Source organism: Daktulosphaira vitifoliae, unplaced genomic scaffold, assembly GCF_025091365.1.
Source record: "Daktulosphaira vitifoliae isolate Bord-2020 unplaced genomic scaffold, ASM2509136v1 Scaffold_3, whole genome shotgun sequence".
Lineage (NCBI taxonomy): Eukaryota > Metazoa > Arthropoda > Insecta > Hemiptera > Phylloxeridae > Daktulosphaira > Daktulosphaira vitifoliae.
Genome location: NW_026099574.1, coordinates 38,945,068 through 38,960,887, shown reverse-complemented (window position 1 = coordinate 38,960,887; position 15,820 = coordinate 38,945,068). Strand labels below are relative to the sequence as shown.

The window sequence follows — 15,820 nt, the reverse complement described above, 5'->3', positions numbered from 1 at the left end:
CAAAGCTGTGCAGCTTTGGCCGACAGTCGGGCGCCCACTGTTGTCTCTAATTTCAACGGTTCTTCTCCACCCCCTCAAAGCGTTTTCCTTGTGCAGCGGCCAACAGAGCCCGTGCCAAATGTATTCGCTCGAGCGTTGCGGTGGTGCACACGCAGAGGAAATCTCGTTAAAAAAAAAAAAAATCTGCACCCCGTACGCATAATCATGGTTTATCGTCATATTGTGTGTGTCTCTCGTGTATAATAACGTATAATACGACATTTCTACTGCTACCCCTATCCCCTCCCACACTGACCCTAGTCGATTCTGCGCCGACAAACGCGCCATGTTACCCCGTAGCTACCAGACTTTGGCGGTGAACCCTGTAGGTATTTAATTAAATATACAAGAGCCACCGGTACCCTCGTGATGTGCGCGAATGGCACTGTTGCCGCGCCGCCGCCTCGGGGCACCACGCGTAACAGCCAAAACGTCCTAAATAAATGATTCCAAGCCGTCGAACTAGTGATCTTAATTCGCCCAAAGTCCAGATGAATAATTGATTGTGTGTGTACAACAGCGACAGCGATTTGTGTAGAGCAACTGTAATCCCCAGGGATTGTCAATTATTCACCGGTGGAAACATAGCCGATCGTCTAGATGTATTTCTCGTTGCCATCTTCCGGACTAAAACCGAACGTCCGCTGTAATCGACTTTTTTCATCGGAATAAAAAACCTTTTGGTTTATTGTCATTGCACGAACGACTCGCGTCGTCATTCCAAACCCATCCAATCGATCAGGCTCAGCATTAGCGATCGGATTGCGTAAAACTGTAAAATTTATCTCTTTTATTAATCCTTTAAAGCGGTTTATCGCGGGTGACAAAACTTACGCGCTCTCCTTAGATATTGCCACGTGCGAACGACGTGTACGCGTTGCTGCTGTCGTCTTAATGTCGAACATATATCTATTGACATATGTCTGTCATTTGTCTGTATCGTGTTCTGTAATACCCCACTTAATATCTGTATGATTGAATTTCGCATTAAAACGCGCACTCGAAAGTAATCCATTTTTAATATTAGCATTTGCCCTTATCGCTCGGCTTGTTCGTTAATAAATAAATTACTGATTGGCCCTAGAGACCTCGAGACAGATTTCGGCGCAAAACCTTTCAGGAATTGGCTCCGTGTATTTCACTCGGTCGAGAAATTCCGTTTGAAAAACCCAGTTGAATGTCCCTAGACCCCGTCGGCGTCGAAAGGTTTTTCAAAAGAGAGAGCTAAGCCCGCTCTAAACCCCCCCGATTGCGCGCTTCTTAAAAATCGTGTATGCGTTTATATTGGTGCAAATAATGTTCCCGTGGGTATTTTTTTTCGTTATGATATTTATGACTTTCCTAGCCAAAACACATACATGTATAACAATCCTTTTACGGTAGGCAGCACCATCTGCGTGGGAGTGCACCATTACCGTATATGATATGCGATTTATTACATATTGTTTTGTTAAAATACCGTAAATCATACACTATCTGTACGGGTTCGGTCCGTCGTTTGTACGGCGGGTTGTTGGCCCGAACGGTTTATGCTCACGTTACTGTAACGGCAGCTCATGATGTATACAGGTCATAATTTAGCGTCGTAGAGACGGGGGGGGGGCAAATGGGGGGGTTATGACCTTTAGTGAAACGTATTATCCGAAACTAAAATTCTCTGCGTGCAACATCATAACATTTCATTTTTATGTCTTGTCGACGATTTACCGGTTTCCATGACCGGTAGTTGGTTTACTTTAAAGCGGCCACTTGTGTTAACGCGATAAGTGAGTAAACAATCGAATTTTGTGACGACAAACCCTTAATCCGTTATTAAGTTCTGTTATCGTAATTATTATGTTAATTTCTATTAAAATTGATCAGAGGAACGAAACACGTCACGTTGTTCGGCCGCATACGTTCCCATTGTGATTGAATTCGCCAAGTGCTCGAGTGATAACCGCATATAACATTAATTAGTAAAAGTTTGATGCGTTATTATTGTTTATTTAATATTGCTGCCGTATGGACTGCGGTAAATGTCCCTGTGAAATGGGTTTGTCTCGGTGGATGGGCGAAGCCGTACTCGGAAGGTGTGAGAATGATTTTGTTTTATTATTAATTATTTATTATTACAATGATTATTCATTTGTTTGTTTATACAAAGGAAGTCAATGTGACGGCGGCGATGATGTATGCAAAAGCTGAACGCGCTTAAAATGCACGTATCCGGTAGGCGGCGTTATACACTAATGTATTTATACCGTGCCGTTATAATTTATAGGCCTTTCAATGTGTCTCCTGATCGTTACCCGCCCAAAACGTGTTTTCCCTGGCAAAAACAGTTAATAAAGAATCGTCCGCGCGGCAGACGGGTAAAAATAAATGCGAATACATAAGTTTGGCTTGCAATAGTGCGAAACGAATGATTAACGGTCGTGCCGACTCGTTTCATCTGCTCTGCAAAGATCATGACTTCAAAGACCACCTCGCCGCCTACTCTTTTATTTCTACGAAAGAATTTCATTTTCCGGCTGTTTTTTCCCCCTTTAGACTTACAGAGCGCATAGGTTCGACGCTCTGCTGTACATACATTATCTGTTATAAAGGCTAGAGTTACCTTAAAAGTGCTCTAAGCCGCTTTTATGATCCACGTAATACATTTATGTGTTACTTCTGTGTAATAGTTATTATTATTACTGCATCAGTCGGTTTTTTTTTTTTTTTTAATGACAACGATATTGAACTTTTGACCCAATTCGACTTTGCAAAAGTCACGTAATTCCCAAATCGGTATATTTTCGGATACAACTCGTGTGAACGCAAACGTGCAACGCAATTCAGCTGCGCTGAAAATTCGACGTTTCGTTTGCACCTCTTCGCGACCATACGCTTTGTGTATCGCATGAAAGCGAACGGAATTGTTGATGATGTTCGCCGGAAATCTTTGTACGGATTTAATTTGCTATCACCGAATGCAATATTTCTTATTTCGACGATAAGTCACCAACGTTAAAATGAAAAGTAAAAGCGTGCTACGCCCGTTGAACCTTTAGTCGCGCCGCAATCTTCATTAAAAGCCGGCGAGTAACTGCCTTTTTCTCGTGGTAGTTTAACTTTTGCACTTTTCCAGATTCCCCGTGGCCTTTTCTATGGCTTTTTCGGGATACAAATCAACAGAACGGTCGTCGTTATGGGCGGTATAATTTAAAGGGGACCAAAACCGCGTATTTATTTTGCATTTCGGCAATTTATTTGGCGTTTCCTGCGCCAGCGAACGGTGATACGAACGTAACGCGGCGTACGGTCCTTATATCGTGTATTTTGTATATTGAGGTCATGTGACGCGACACCTTGTCGTCGTTGTCTGTGCCATGCAATCTAATTACAACGATCGAAAAAGAACAAGATTAAGGTCGATGGCTCTGTGTTTGCTTTTATGGTACCAATACAAGTGCGCTACATGTATCTATGTTCTGCGCGAGGTTGTTCGCGAACCAGTGTCGGCACATTAACCGACGCGGCCACGGGAGTCCGCGAAGTTTCTTATTGCGCCCTACGACACACTAAACGAATAACTCGGCTACGGTTGGCATCGAGGGCGGGTTCGTTGCAAAGTTTAGCACACTTAAAAGTTTTCAAAACACAGCAAACATTTTTAGCCTGCCAGTCGACGTCCTCCGCCGTTAGTTTTTAGCAATTTCAAAGTTGCCCGCAGGCACTCGTGTGTTTATACATCTTTGTACGTTGGCTTTAAAAAATATAAAAACTCCGGAAATTGGTTCGTATTTTGTCTGATTAGATCACGGCAACTTTCGACGTTTTCTTCCAAAACAAAAGTCCCTTTGTCGCTCATCATTCAGACGGTTATGTTTAAACGCGACGATTTCTATCGCAATAATACACCTTGCTAGTTTCCTTGAAACTTTTCCTCGCGGGATTCAAAGAAAAACTTTCATGAAAATAGTATCCTCTTCGTCGCTTCCTCGGGCAGTGGACGCTAAAAAGCTTATCCTACGTATAATTTACGACTCGTTTCCTTTGCGGGTCTTTATCGACACCGGCGACACGGCCTGTGCCCTGGCACGATACAGCCCCGAGGTCGTCCTTTTCTCCCGTATTCCCATTTCAAAGTCCGCTGTTCCATCTCTCAGTTTCCGCCGTGAGCGCCCACAACTATCCACCGACTGTTTTTCTATATAACTCAGACACACCTTTTATTTATAGACAGAGCAAAAGAACACACATTCGCCCCTATTGTCGCTTTTGATTTTTACGGGTAATTATTTTGGCAGCGTTTCGAGAAGGCGGTGTTGTATAACCAACAACAGGACATTGCAAGGAAAACTCATTGCCAGCGGTGTGTTAATAATATCTTCGACGAATATACGCCAGCGTTTAAAAAGTGCTGACTTAGGTTTATTCCTCGTAATTCCTTACACTTCTACGGGCACCGAAATGTAATTAATTAAATTATATTGAGATAGAAATTTTTTGTAAATATAAATAAAATGTAATTTAAAATTAAATAGACTTAAAATGTAAAAAAAATTATTGATGACTACTAGTTCGAAAACTTTATTTGAAAAAAAATATTTTGAACGTTAAAANAATTCCTTACACTTCTACGGGCACCGAAATGTAATTAATTAAATTATATTGAGATAGAAATTTTTTGTAAATATAAATAAAATGTAATTTAAAATTAAATAGACTTAAAATGTAAAAAAAATTATTGATGACTACTAGTTCGAAAACTTTATTTGAAAAAAAATATTTTGAACGTTAAAATAAGCAAAAAAAAAAAATGATATTGAAGTATACAAAATGTTTGAAACCGTATTTAAAAAAAAATACTGAATCAGTCCCTGGTCGTCTTTAGATATCTATTATGCTATGTATTAATTATAATAATGTCTTTATATACATTTTATGCTAAGGTTCTAAAATATTTTCAGCGAAGTTTGATTAAGGACTTTGTAGATTTATTTAATCTAGTTTCATTTTTATGATCTTTTGATCTAGTTTTAACATATCTGTTTGTTTTATCAATGTGCATTTTATTTTCTGGTTTACTAAGCTTATCAGTTGAATTATTTTTAATTTGGTTATTGTTAATTTTGTAATTTAAGGTTTTTATTATATTAATTTAAGTTTTGAATGCTGATTTGTTATTGTTAATGTTGTTTGAAAATGTTTATAGTAAATTATAGTTGATAGGTTCTTGATTTAAAATGTTAGTATTATTATTGTTTATGGTTTTTAACAATAACTTATTTTTTATCAGCTAAAACTATTTCATTTGATTTATGTACTGGTAAAATTTCACCAATATTTGTTAGAATCTTATAACTTATCGGTTAATTATAAAATTGTATTTTTTAGTTTTGTTGTTATATGATTCAATTTGCTAAATGTTTTTTTAAAAATTTATTATTATTTATTATTTAGTAGAATTTTTATGATAAATTGTGTTGTGTTTTTTAATAATTGTTCACTATTTTATCATATTGTAATCTAAAGACGAAGAAATTTCGAAACTAGTAGTTTACGTACATAAATGTATATGAAAATAAGGACTTTTTTGTTAAATAATATTCCTCTAAAACGAAAATAATTGATCTAGTCGAGTTTGAAATTTAAAAATTCGGCACTTACCATCGGTAACGATTTGTTTTTGTGTTTTCTTAATACAGTAAATCAGTCGTGGCGTTTCCTTTAAATTAGCTTTTTTACTGAATAATTTCCAATGAAAATGTTTCTTTTTCTTTAGTAATAATGATAGCAATTAATATGAAATGACGGTTGGGGCGGCTTTGGGCGACGCTTTTTCATGTGAAAAAAATACCGACTCGCCTCAAAGCCAATATCTATTCTCACGGACTGATAAAACAATAGGTTTCCGCCATGACGTGTTCTGTGTGTACTTGTTGAACGTCGATAATCTCAACAATGGTTTTTGTTTGTCAGTGAATATTTCAAACGGCTTGCGATAATAAGTTTAAACCACGTTAAATCTATTGACCGTTTTATTTTTTTCAAACATTTATTTTAAAACCCGTGCTAAATGGAATGTAGCATACTTATTTAATAAAATAGAAAAAAAATTGTTCTACGACAAAACAAAGTTAAAATATTAATTTATCGTAACGTTAAAATATTATTATGTCATTAAAATGGTAATTTAAGCTTGTAATATAACAGTACTACGACAGCGCGTTCAAATCTTAATTTACGTTTTATATTTATTTCCAGTTGTGTGTATTTTTTTAGTGAAAATTAGTCCGTTGATGTATTCGCAAACCGTTTTTGTATTTTCGCTACTGCGTTGCAAGTGTCACGCATCATTTTATCTCTCTGAAAATTATCCGGAACCTATTTTAATCCTTTGCTACTTAAAATTAAAAGAAAAATAACCGTCGGACCGCAAAGCGTCTACTTCCGCGCAATTAAAATGGACATTTGTTTATTTTTCTAGTTGAACATTTTTCATAATTTTGTACGTCCAACTCTTAGACCATTTTCTCTCTAATTGAACAATTCTGCCGGTACGAAACTGTCCGACTTATTCATCACAGGAAATTTAGCGACCGAGGACTAGTATTACACGGCTTCGGGTCAGCGATTGAAATCGTCGACAACATCCCCGTGGATATGGTAAAGCACATACATCAAAACATGACATTCGAAACCGAAACTCGTGTGTCATAGTATTTACTATATCCGCGTATGAGACGGGACACGCGTACACATGTTTGCGCCCCCACTGCTCGGCGTTAATCAATTTTGCGGTACCGAGTTATTAAATTTAATAACTATGACAAGTCCCACGCCCGGACACTCGGTACCGTACTGCCCATAAAATGCATTGCATTATAATTCTATAAATACACGCATACGTCCAAGTGGTGGTGTGCATTATACACATTATGCAATATAATAAAAATTGTGTTACGGTTCATTACGTTAATAAACACGATGGTGACTTGCGGGTCAGTTGGCAATCGAGCCGTCTCTAGGGTCCCACGGCCAAGTTCTAATTATACACAGTCAAACCACGGACGTTTGTCACGTTAAGGCCACCAGCAGCAGCCCGGCCATAGTCGTACGGAAGGCACGCGGCGTGGCGTTAACCAAATACAATAACGGCCGTTAAGCCTTGGAATTAAATACGTTTGAACACGAGTACATTACTTTAAAAGAGACGGAGGTGGGCGCAAAGTAGTGTAATTACTTGCAGCGCTCCGGGTACATGATCGCGCGGTGCACGCAAAACGCGAAATCGCCAGTGAGACGCTATCGCAAAGCTTAATAGTTAGACTTACGGTGAAGTTTTCCGCAATAGTTGTGCAGTACTTACCATAATCACGTACGACTTTATTAACAACACTCTTGTAGTTTGCCCATCGCTGCCCCGAGTACTTTACTGCGCATAAATAATTCGCTTGCTAATGCTGTTTACTTAAAAAGTAACTTGTTGTTTTGTCCCTATCGATTTGAGTCGCATTATAAATGTTTCGCTTGTTTGTCTGCCAATCGCTATTAGATATTTCATATTGTTACTTGTCTTGCAGGTGTGCCTTTCCCACCGGGTCGAAAGTTGACCACGGCCGAAGTATGGGACCAGAGGACGAACAAACCGCGGCCGGACATTCTCAAGCAACACTTCATTTTGGAGGGTCGGATAGACGAAGCGGCCGCGTTGCGCATAGTCAACGAAGGTGCCGCGTTACTCAGGTCCGAAAAGACCATGATCGACATTGAAGCTCCAGTTACCGGTAAGAAAGCACAACAGCTAAATGATTTTTTACTTACAGCTGTCAACGACGATTGCAATAACTCGGTGATACGGTGTAAGGTTGGACCCCGCTTGTTTTGACAAAATAATTGATCCCTTAACTTGCGGGGAAACTTAAAATAATTGATTCCAATTCTCGGTTGGTTCGAATTGACAAACGGGGTCTTAGAATGAAAAGTATAAATATTGCGTTATTATCGTGTAGTACTTAATATATACGTATTTTATGGTGGCTACGTTTTGGCGGGTTGGGTCGTTTACAGTTGAAATAAATGTAAACGTGTGCGGCGGATGTCGCGTTTAAATCCGTCCGACAAATTCCGATTGCAATATTGTTGTTCTCAAGACAGTTCAGTGCGTGTTCGCGTATACACACACACACACACAAAACTATATAGTTGTACGCGCAAGTGTTTGGTTTGCAAAGCACGTCCGGCGAACGTTTCACTGAGTACGCGGCCTCTAGTTGTCGCGCGTTTGCTATTCCGCAGCTACTGTTTGTTTAACTGCACCAGGCAAAGTCTTCGTTTTCAGGTTATCGTGTCTGTACCATTTTTATTTTTTTCATTAAACTTTTTCTGTCTTGAAAAGATACCCGTCCGCCGGACATAATTCTCAAGAACGTACCGGCCAAACACAATAGGACGGGATACGAGCAGAGACTTATATTAGACTCTTAAAATAGTTGACGGCGTTCCGTAGTACAATACACTCGCTGATAGTAACACAAAGAGCAACGATGTGAAGGTCTAACCTCAACGACTCTCTTAGTATTATCTTTGTAAACTAACGAACATTGTACTCGATGGCCATAATATATTTTGAGGTTATTAGGAATATTTTTTATATTCTTAATAACGTCAAAAGATGTCGCTCGGCTAGTTTACCTTTTGTTTTCTGACGGGCAAAAAGCTTCTTCGACCTTCTCGCCGTGACTGAATGTAAACACGTGTAATGGGCAACATGAAATGCACACGTGACGCGTCGCTATGTAATTTGAATTTTTATCGTCCAGTGAAATCTAAACTTTAGAAGTTTACTAATGGCTTCTAGCGCTAATTAAGTTCGAGGGGTGAGAACAGACAGGATGTCGCCCAAGTTATCCGTTCCACGATAGTGTTACAATAATATTGCTTGTTATTTAATGTACTCTCCAAAGTTTAATGTTTCTGCGAACTCCAATAAAAAACAATTTCTAGCTTATTCCAAAACATTCCTTGGCCACTAAATTGTATTTTCAACGAATAACTATCTAAATATTCACTACACCGTTCTAATTGTTCGGTGTCATCTACGAAAATTAAATTACGGCTAATTAAAATTTTTAAAAACACTCCATCTACAAGCGTGTATTATCATGTTGTGTATTGAAGTAGTATATATGTCTTATTACCAATCAACAAAAAAAAAAATCTTTCCAAAAGTTATTTTTGCTCACATTTCCGCGAAAATCTTTCAATGATTTTAAATTGTACGAAAATAAATGTCTACAATAGTAATTACGACATCTTTCGAAATTTATTTTCTAAATAAAATATCGAGTTATTTTATACGAAATAGTCTAGTTTTATTCAATTAACGTAATACGTTGTTGGATTGAATCGAACAATTTTTTATATTACAAACAACTCTCGGAATTGTATGCCTTTCAACATCAATAGCACTCGTGTATTCTAGAGAATTATAAATGAAGTTCCCTTGTGTATTGAATCAAGTATTACAGCTTTGTAAGTTGAACTTTCTCTGCGAATGTCAATAGCAACATAACACCGGGTGTCCGTTGCTTATCATTATCTACAAATGTAAATAAATATTTTTATCGTAATTTGATAATAAAGTTATTATCGTGACTATAATTTTATGTTTATCTTTTCAGTTTGTGGCGATATCCATGGTCAGTTTTATGACCTTATGAAACTTTTTGAAGTCGGTGGTCCACCAGCAACGACCAAGTACCTTTTTCTGGGTGACTACGTTGATAGAGGGTATTTCAGTATAGAGGTATTGAATTATAAATCATATAAACTGTATTTAATTAAAGTGAAAAAAAGAACACATGTGCTATTTACTGTCCAATTATCGTTTATCGAAGTATTCTGTTTAGGATTAATCCCAAATTTAAAATCTGTAAAGAGTTGTAGTAATTCTATTAAAAGTTTTGAAATCGCATGTATTGTGACTTACGTTTTGTTTTGTTTGTTTTAAAGTTAGTAAATTAGATAACGTTTTATATCAAGAATTCTAAAATCTAATTAAAAAGCGGTCAAAACTATTTTGACCGCGAATTCGTTATAATTTCTTACACAAACTTAACTGTTAACATTAAATTACCCCCTTATTAAGCTCTCCAATCAATGGCACAATGAACCAACCATAGAACCTTATGTAGTACAATTTTGTCTTTGTCTGGAAGGCAAATTGCTTATTATATCAAATCAAAGAAACGTATAATAGTGTAACATAATTCTGTTTTCAGTGTGTTCTGTACTTGTGGGCTTTAAAATTATGTCATCCCACTACTTTGTTCCTTTTAAGAGGAAACCACGAATGTAGACATTTAACCGAATACTTCACGTTCAAACAAGAATGTAAGTTATGCATTTATTTTTTAAATACGCAATACTTAGTATTTTTCTTGTTAACTGATTATACACTTTAGAAAATTATTTTAATGCTTAAACGGACTATCTGCTATTAATTAAGTAAATATTTAGTCTATGATTATTAGCAGTAATCATAGACTAAATTCTTTATTATTTATAATAATTTATTATTATTTAGAGAATAATTATTATTACAATTAATTTTGCAATAAATGATTTTTTGGCATAATATTCAAAATAAGTCCAAAATTATATAAAAAAAAAAATAAAACAGTTAAAATGCAGTTTTATTTTAAACGTTTATCATTTTAAGTAATTTCAACTCCATTCACGTATGTTTGCCGTTAATTATCTGCGAGTCGACATTCTCTGTAGCAATCTACCAGTAATTATGAGACTTCCATTAATAGTTTCTGTGCTTCATTTTATACCAGATTTGAGCTATTTTAAGTAGGCAATGATAGTCGCCCTCTGGATTCGTCACTTATATTCATTATTACTGTTTTGATAAAAAAATCAATCAAACAATCAGTATTCTTGCAGATAAATAGAAATCATGTCACAAATTCCTTCGAAAGAAGAATACGCAGTCAACATACTAATGTGTTCATTTTTTATTATACGGAAATTGTCTTGGTTTTCAGGTAAAATAAAATATTCCGAGCGGGTGTACGATGCCTGTATGGAGGCGTTCGATTGTCTGCCACTTGCCGCGCTCATGAACCAACAATTCCTATGTGTTCACGGTGGACTCTCGCCAGAAATACATAATCTAGACGATATTAGGAGGGTGAGTTTTATATATATATATATATGAAGTTTCTCTAACTGGTATTTATCGTCATGTCCATTTTTTTCCCAGCTGGATCGATTCAAAGAGCCACCGGCATTTGGCCCCATGTGCGACCTCTTGTGGTCAGATCCACTCGAAGACTTCGGCAGCGAAAAAAACGCCGAACATTTCAGTCATAATAGCGTTAGGGGATGTTCGTATTTTTACAGGTGAATAGTTTTTGATTCGTTTTCTGAACTATGAAATGATATTTAACACCCATAGGACGTCTACAGTTTTAGTGGTATTATTTTTCATCGTGTTTGAACGTGCTCTGCATTAAGACTTAACTTAAACTCGTTTACTTCACATACAGACATGCAAAAAAAAATTACAATTAACTAGAACTAAGTCTGAATAATTATGTAGTGCATGACAAACATGATTATGTAAAGTAAAAAAATTATTTTACTTATTATTATTCATACCGTATTTTCTTCGTAGAAAACACGCACGTTTATTATTTTTTACTGAACTGTCATAACAGGTTCAAGTTTATAAGCTAAACGCGAATTCATTAAGATAACTTATGACCATGTATTTTATCTCAAGATCAATAGTTTTATTAACCGTTTAGAATAATTAGCGGCTATACATGCTATCAATTGCTCATTGTTGTTGTTTGTTTATTTTAACCGCTGATAACTCTTCTGTTATACTGATATCTCTTGGTAGTTGTAACGTTTATTCTAATTATGTCTATTCAAATACGTTGATGAATTGAAAGTTTGTTTATTGTGCATCAAAGTTTGTCGTGTTTCTTATTTTTTTTTTTTATTATTATTTTTTTTTTTTTGTGTACGCTTTAAAATCAAATTTTGATTTAGTACATATCAAACTAACCATCAGAACATTTAATTATATAAGTAAAAATTAATATATTTATATAACTTAAATTTTATTGTAAAAATTAATTAAAAAAAAAAACCCAGCATAGTAGGGGGTCGTGGCAAGTTGGATCAAGTATAATGATATCTGACAGTGATTAAAATCACTATAAAAAAAAAAAGGCTTCGATGCAAATCTTTAGGTAGTGTTTAATTTTTAAAAATTAGTGGATTATTCCAAAAGCATCATGATCTGTTATTTCCTTATTAATGAAAAAGTGATTATTAAAAAATATTATTTCTCATAAAAAAATTGTGTTGATCCATACACTTTTCAATAAGTTATAGCATTATAAAATTAAAAAAACCCAGCACAGGGGGGTCGCGGTACAGTGGTGACGTGGTATAGATGGATCAAATATAATGATATCTGACAGTGATTAAAATCACTATCAAAAAAAAAACGCTTCGATGAAAATATTTAGATACTGTTTTATTTTAAAAAATTGATGGACTATTCCAAAAGCTACATGATCTGCTAGTACATTATTAATATCCTAATTAAGATAAAGTATGTAGAATGAAAAAGGGATTATTAAAAAATATTATTTCTCATAAAAAAATAATGTTGATCCATACACTTTTCAATATGTCATAGCATTATAAAGTTAAAAATGTAAAAAATAAAATCGAGAATTTTCACACAATAATAGCATTCGGTAGCCATTTTCACCGTGAAGATAAAATAAAGTCCGAAATTTTTTTTTCGCATAATAAAGTAAATTACATTAGCTTTAATTTAAGATATATATAAAAGTGACAGACCTTCCGGAACATTTTCAAAAGTTAAGTTGAAAAAGTTAATTTTTTTTTGAAAAAGTTGTTATTTTGAACCCCTTGCTGGCAGGTAAAGGGTTATATTTATAAAAAATATATACCAAATGATAGGTAAAGACATCATGCATCTATAAAAAAAAAATTATATTGATCCATACATCTTTCAAAAAGTTATAGCATTATAAAGTTAAAAATATAAAAAAGAATTTTTTTACAAAAATCGTATTTTTTTTATTAAGTTTAATGTCTGTTTTCACCATGAAGATAAAATAAAGTCCGAAATTTTTTTTTACCATAATAAAGTATATTACATTAGCTTTAATTTAAGATATATATAAAAGTGTCAGACCTTCCGGAACATTTTCAAAAGTTAAGTTGAAAAAGTTAATTTTTTTTGAAAAAGTTGTCATTTTAAATCCCCCCTTGTGGGCAGGTTAAGGGTTAAATTTATGAAAAAAATATACCAAACGAAAGGTAATGATATTACACATTTATATAAAAAAGAATTATATTGATATGTTCATTTTTGAAAAAGTTATGGCACTTTTAAGTAAAAAAAATTGAAAAAATTTCGAAAATTAGCGATTTTTAAATTTGTAATTTTTTTGGAGGTTTCCCCCATTTACGGGGAACGAGGGCATTTTTTTCAATTTTTGAGGGTAATGTCTTCGACTAGATACAATTTGTGATCTTTTGACGTATCATTGAAAGAAATTGGTTTGGTGAGAGCTGAGAAAAAGTGGTAACAGACACAAAAAAAATAAACACATCTTAGTAAAACCAATACCTTCTCAGCTTCGCATCGAAGCTAAAATGTAAAAAATAAAATCCAGAATTTTCACACAAAAATAGCATTTGGTAGCCGTTTACACCGTAAAGACAAAATTAAATCCGAAATTTTTTTTTTCATAATGAAGTACATTACATTATCTTTAATTTAAGATATATATAAAAGTATCAGTATTTCCGGAACATTTTCAAAAGTCAAGTTGAAAAAGTTAATTTTTTGTGAAAAAGTTGTCATTTTGAATCCCCCCAGTGGACAGGTAAAGAATCAAATTTATAAAAAAATATATCAAGTGATAGGTAAAGACATTATGCATCTATAAAAAAAAAAAAATTATTTTGATTTGTTCATTTTTGAAAAAGTTATGGCAGTTTTAAGAAAAAAAATTTCGAAAATTATCGATTTTTAAATTTATAATTTTTTTGGAGGTTCCTCCCATTTACAGGGAAATTTTTTCAATTTTTGAGGGTAATGTCTTCGACTAGATATGATTTGTGATCTTTTGACGTATCGTTGAAAGAAATCGGTTTGGTGAAAGCTGAGAAAAAGTGATAACAGACACACACTAAAAAAACACATCTTAGTAAAACCAATACCTTCTCAGCTTTGCATCAAAGTTAAAACTAGTATGATATATATGTTGATATGTAATGGTACATCATGAAATCACGATTATACATTAGATTATATTTGAAACTTTATTGTCAAATAGGCCAACTTAAATGTTATTGAGTGACACAAAATATTTGTTAATGAAAATTAAGTATTGAAATATGTAAAATATTTTACAGTCCCAAGTTTAACCAACTTGATGGAACCTTATTTTAGTTATTATTTTTGAAAATTTACAAAATCATCTGACCGAAAATATAAAATATAGTTTCGTATGATGTTGGAATACTATTCTTAATTTTATTTTGGTGCTGTAAAACAATTTTTTTATAATTATATTAAATATAATACATTAATTAATTGTTCTATATTTCACATCCTTATTTTTATCTAAATAATTTTGCAGTTATGCAGCATGCTGTGATTTTCTTCAGAGCAACAATTTGCTATCCATCATAAGAGCACATGAAGCTCAAGATGCAGGGTATGTTGTATTTACTATATTAATATCTATGTATATAATTTTTTTTAAATATAACACATTAAATTTAGATACCGAATGTATAGAAAGAGTCAAACTACTGGTTTCCCATCTCTAATTACTATATTTTCTGCGCCCAACTACTTAGATGTCTACAATAATAAAGTGAGATAATTTAATTATGAATTTAAATAATTTGAAAATTTTAAATGTGTTCAAAAACTTTTATTAGGCTGCAGTTTTAAAATATGAAAACAATGTCATGAATATCAGACAATTTAATTGTTCTCCACATCCGTATTGGTTGCCAAACTTTATGGATGTTTTTACATGGTCTTTACCATTTGTAGGCGAAAAAGGTAAAAATTAAATAACAAGTGTTTTTTATTGAGTAAATAATATTCATAATTCATTGATAATTAATTATTTACTACTTAATATATAATGCAGTTTGAACTATTATATATTATAATATATTTATTTAATCTTATTATGTTAATTTTATAGTTACCGAAATGTTAGTGAATCTATTAAATATATGTTCAGATGATGAACTAATGACAGAAGGAGAAGATACACTTGAAGACGGTAAGTGTCTATTTACTTTAATTAAATTTGACACTTTATTATCATTTCTATATGCACACATTGAAAAATTGTTCAATATATTTAAGTTTTAAATTTCATCAATTTTTTTCCAATTTAATCATTCAATCTGTATATATATATAATACTTATTTGTACTTCCTCGATCGATGCTTGAAGTTTCATTAAGATTACACTGACCGAGGAAGTATTTTTCACAGTAGGACAGTATTATTAACTTTTTTATATTTTTACCTTAATATTCTGAACAGTTAGCTTTTAATTTTATTTACTATACACTTCAGATATTTTATATATAGATTTAAAATAATACAGAATATGATAAATAATTTGTTTTTATATATTCTGCTTTATTATTATTATTCTTTATTTTTAAATCTTAAATTATGCTTCTCATGGGATTGCAGCTGATGGTAAGA

At 33.7% G+C, this 15,820-nt stretch overlaps 1 protein-coding gene across 7 annotated transcripts in view; it reads left to right on the top strand.

Moving 5' to 3' along the window:
* LOC126901474 (serine/threonine-protein phosphatase 2B catalytic subunit 2-like) overlaps window positions 1–15,820 on the top strand; it is a 45,688-nt gene that overhangs the window by 23,302 nt on the left and 6,566 nt on the right. For 4 of the 7 annotated variants that reach the window (XM_050677932.1, XM_050677934.1, XM_050677935.1 and 1 more), the window contains 9 exons: window positions 7,593–7,796; window positions 9,693–9,817; window positions 10,293–10,404; window positions 11,064–11,209; window positions 11,282–11,421; window positions 14,721–14,798; window positions 14,867–14,960; window positions 15,028–15,154; window positions 15,303–15,383. In XM_050677932.1, coding sequence (XP_050533889.1) covers window positions 7,593–7,796; window positions 9,693–9,817; window positions 10,293–10,404; window positions 11,064–11,209; window positions 11,282–11,421; window positions 14,721–14,798; window positions 14,867–14,960; window positions 15,028–15,154; window positions 15,303–15,383 — 1,107 coding nt within the window. Of the gene's footprint in view, window positions 1–1,993; window positions 2,112–7,592; window positions 7,797–9,692; window positions 9,818–10,292; window positions 10,405–11,063; window positions 11,210–11,281; window positions 11,422–14,720; window positions 14,799–14,866; window positions 14,961–15,027; window positions 15,155–15,302; window positions 15,384–15,820 lie in introns of those variants that run through there. The other 3 variants (XM_050677930.1, XM_050677929.1, XM_050677931.1) reach the window with 1 other exon arrangement.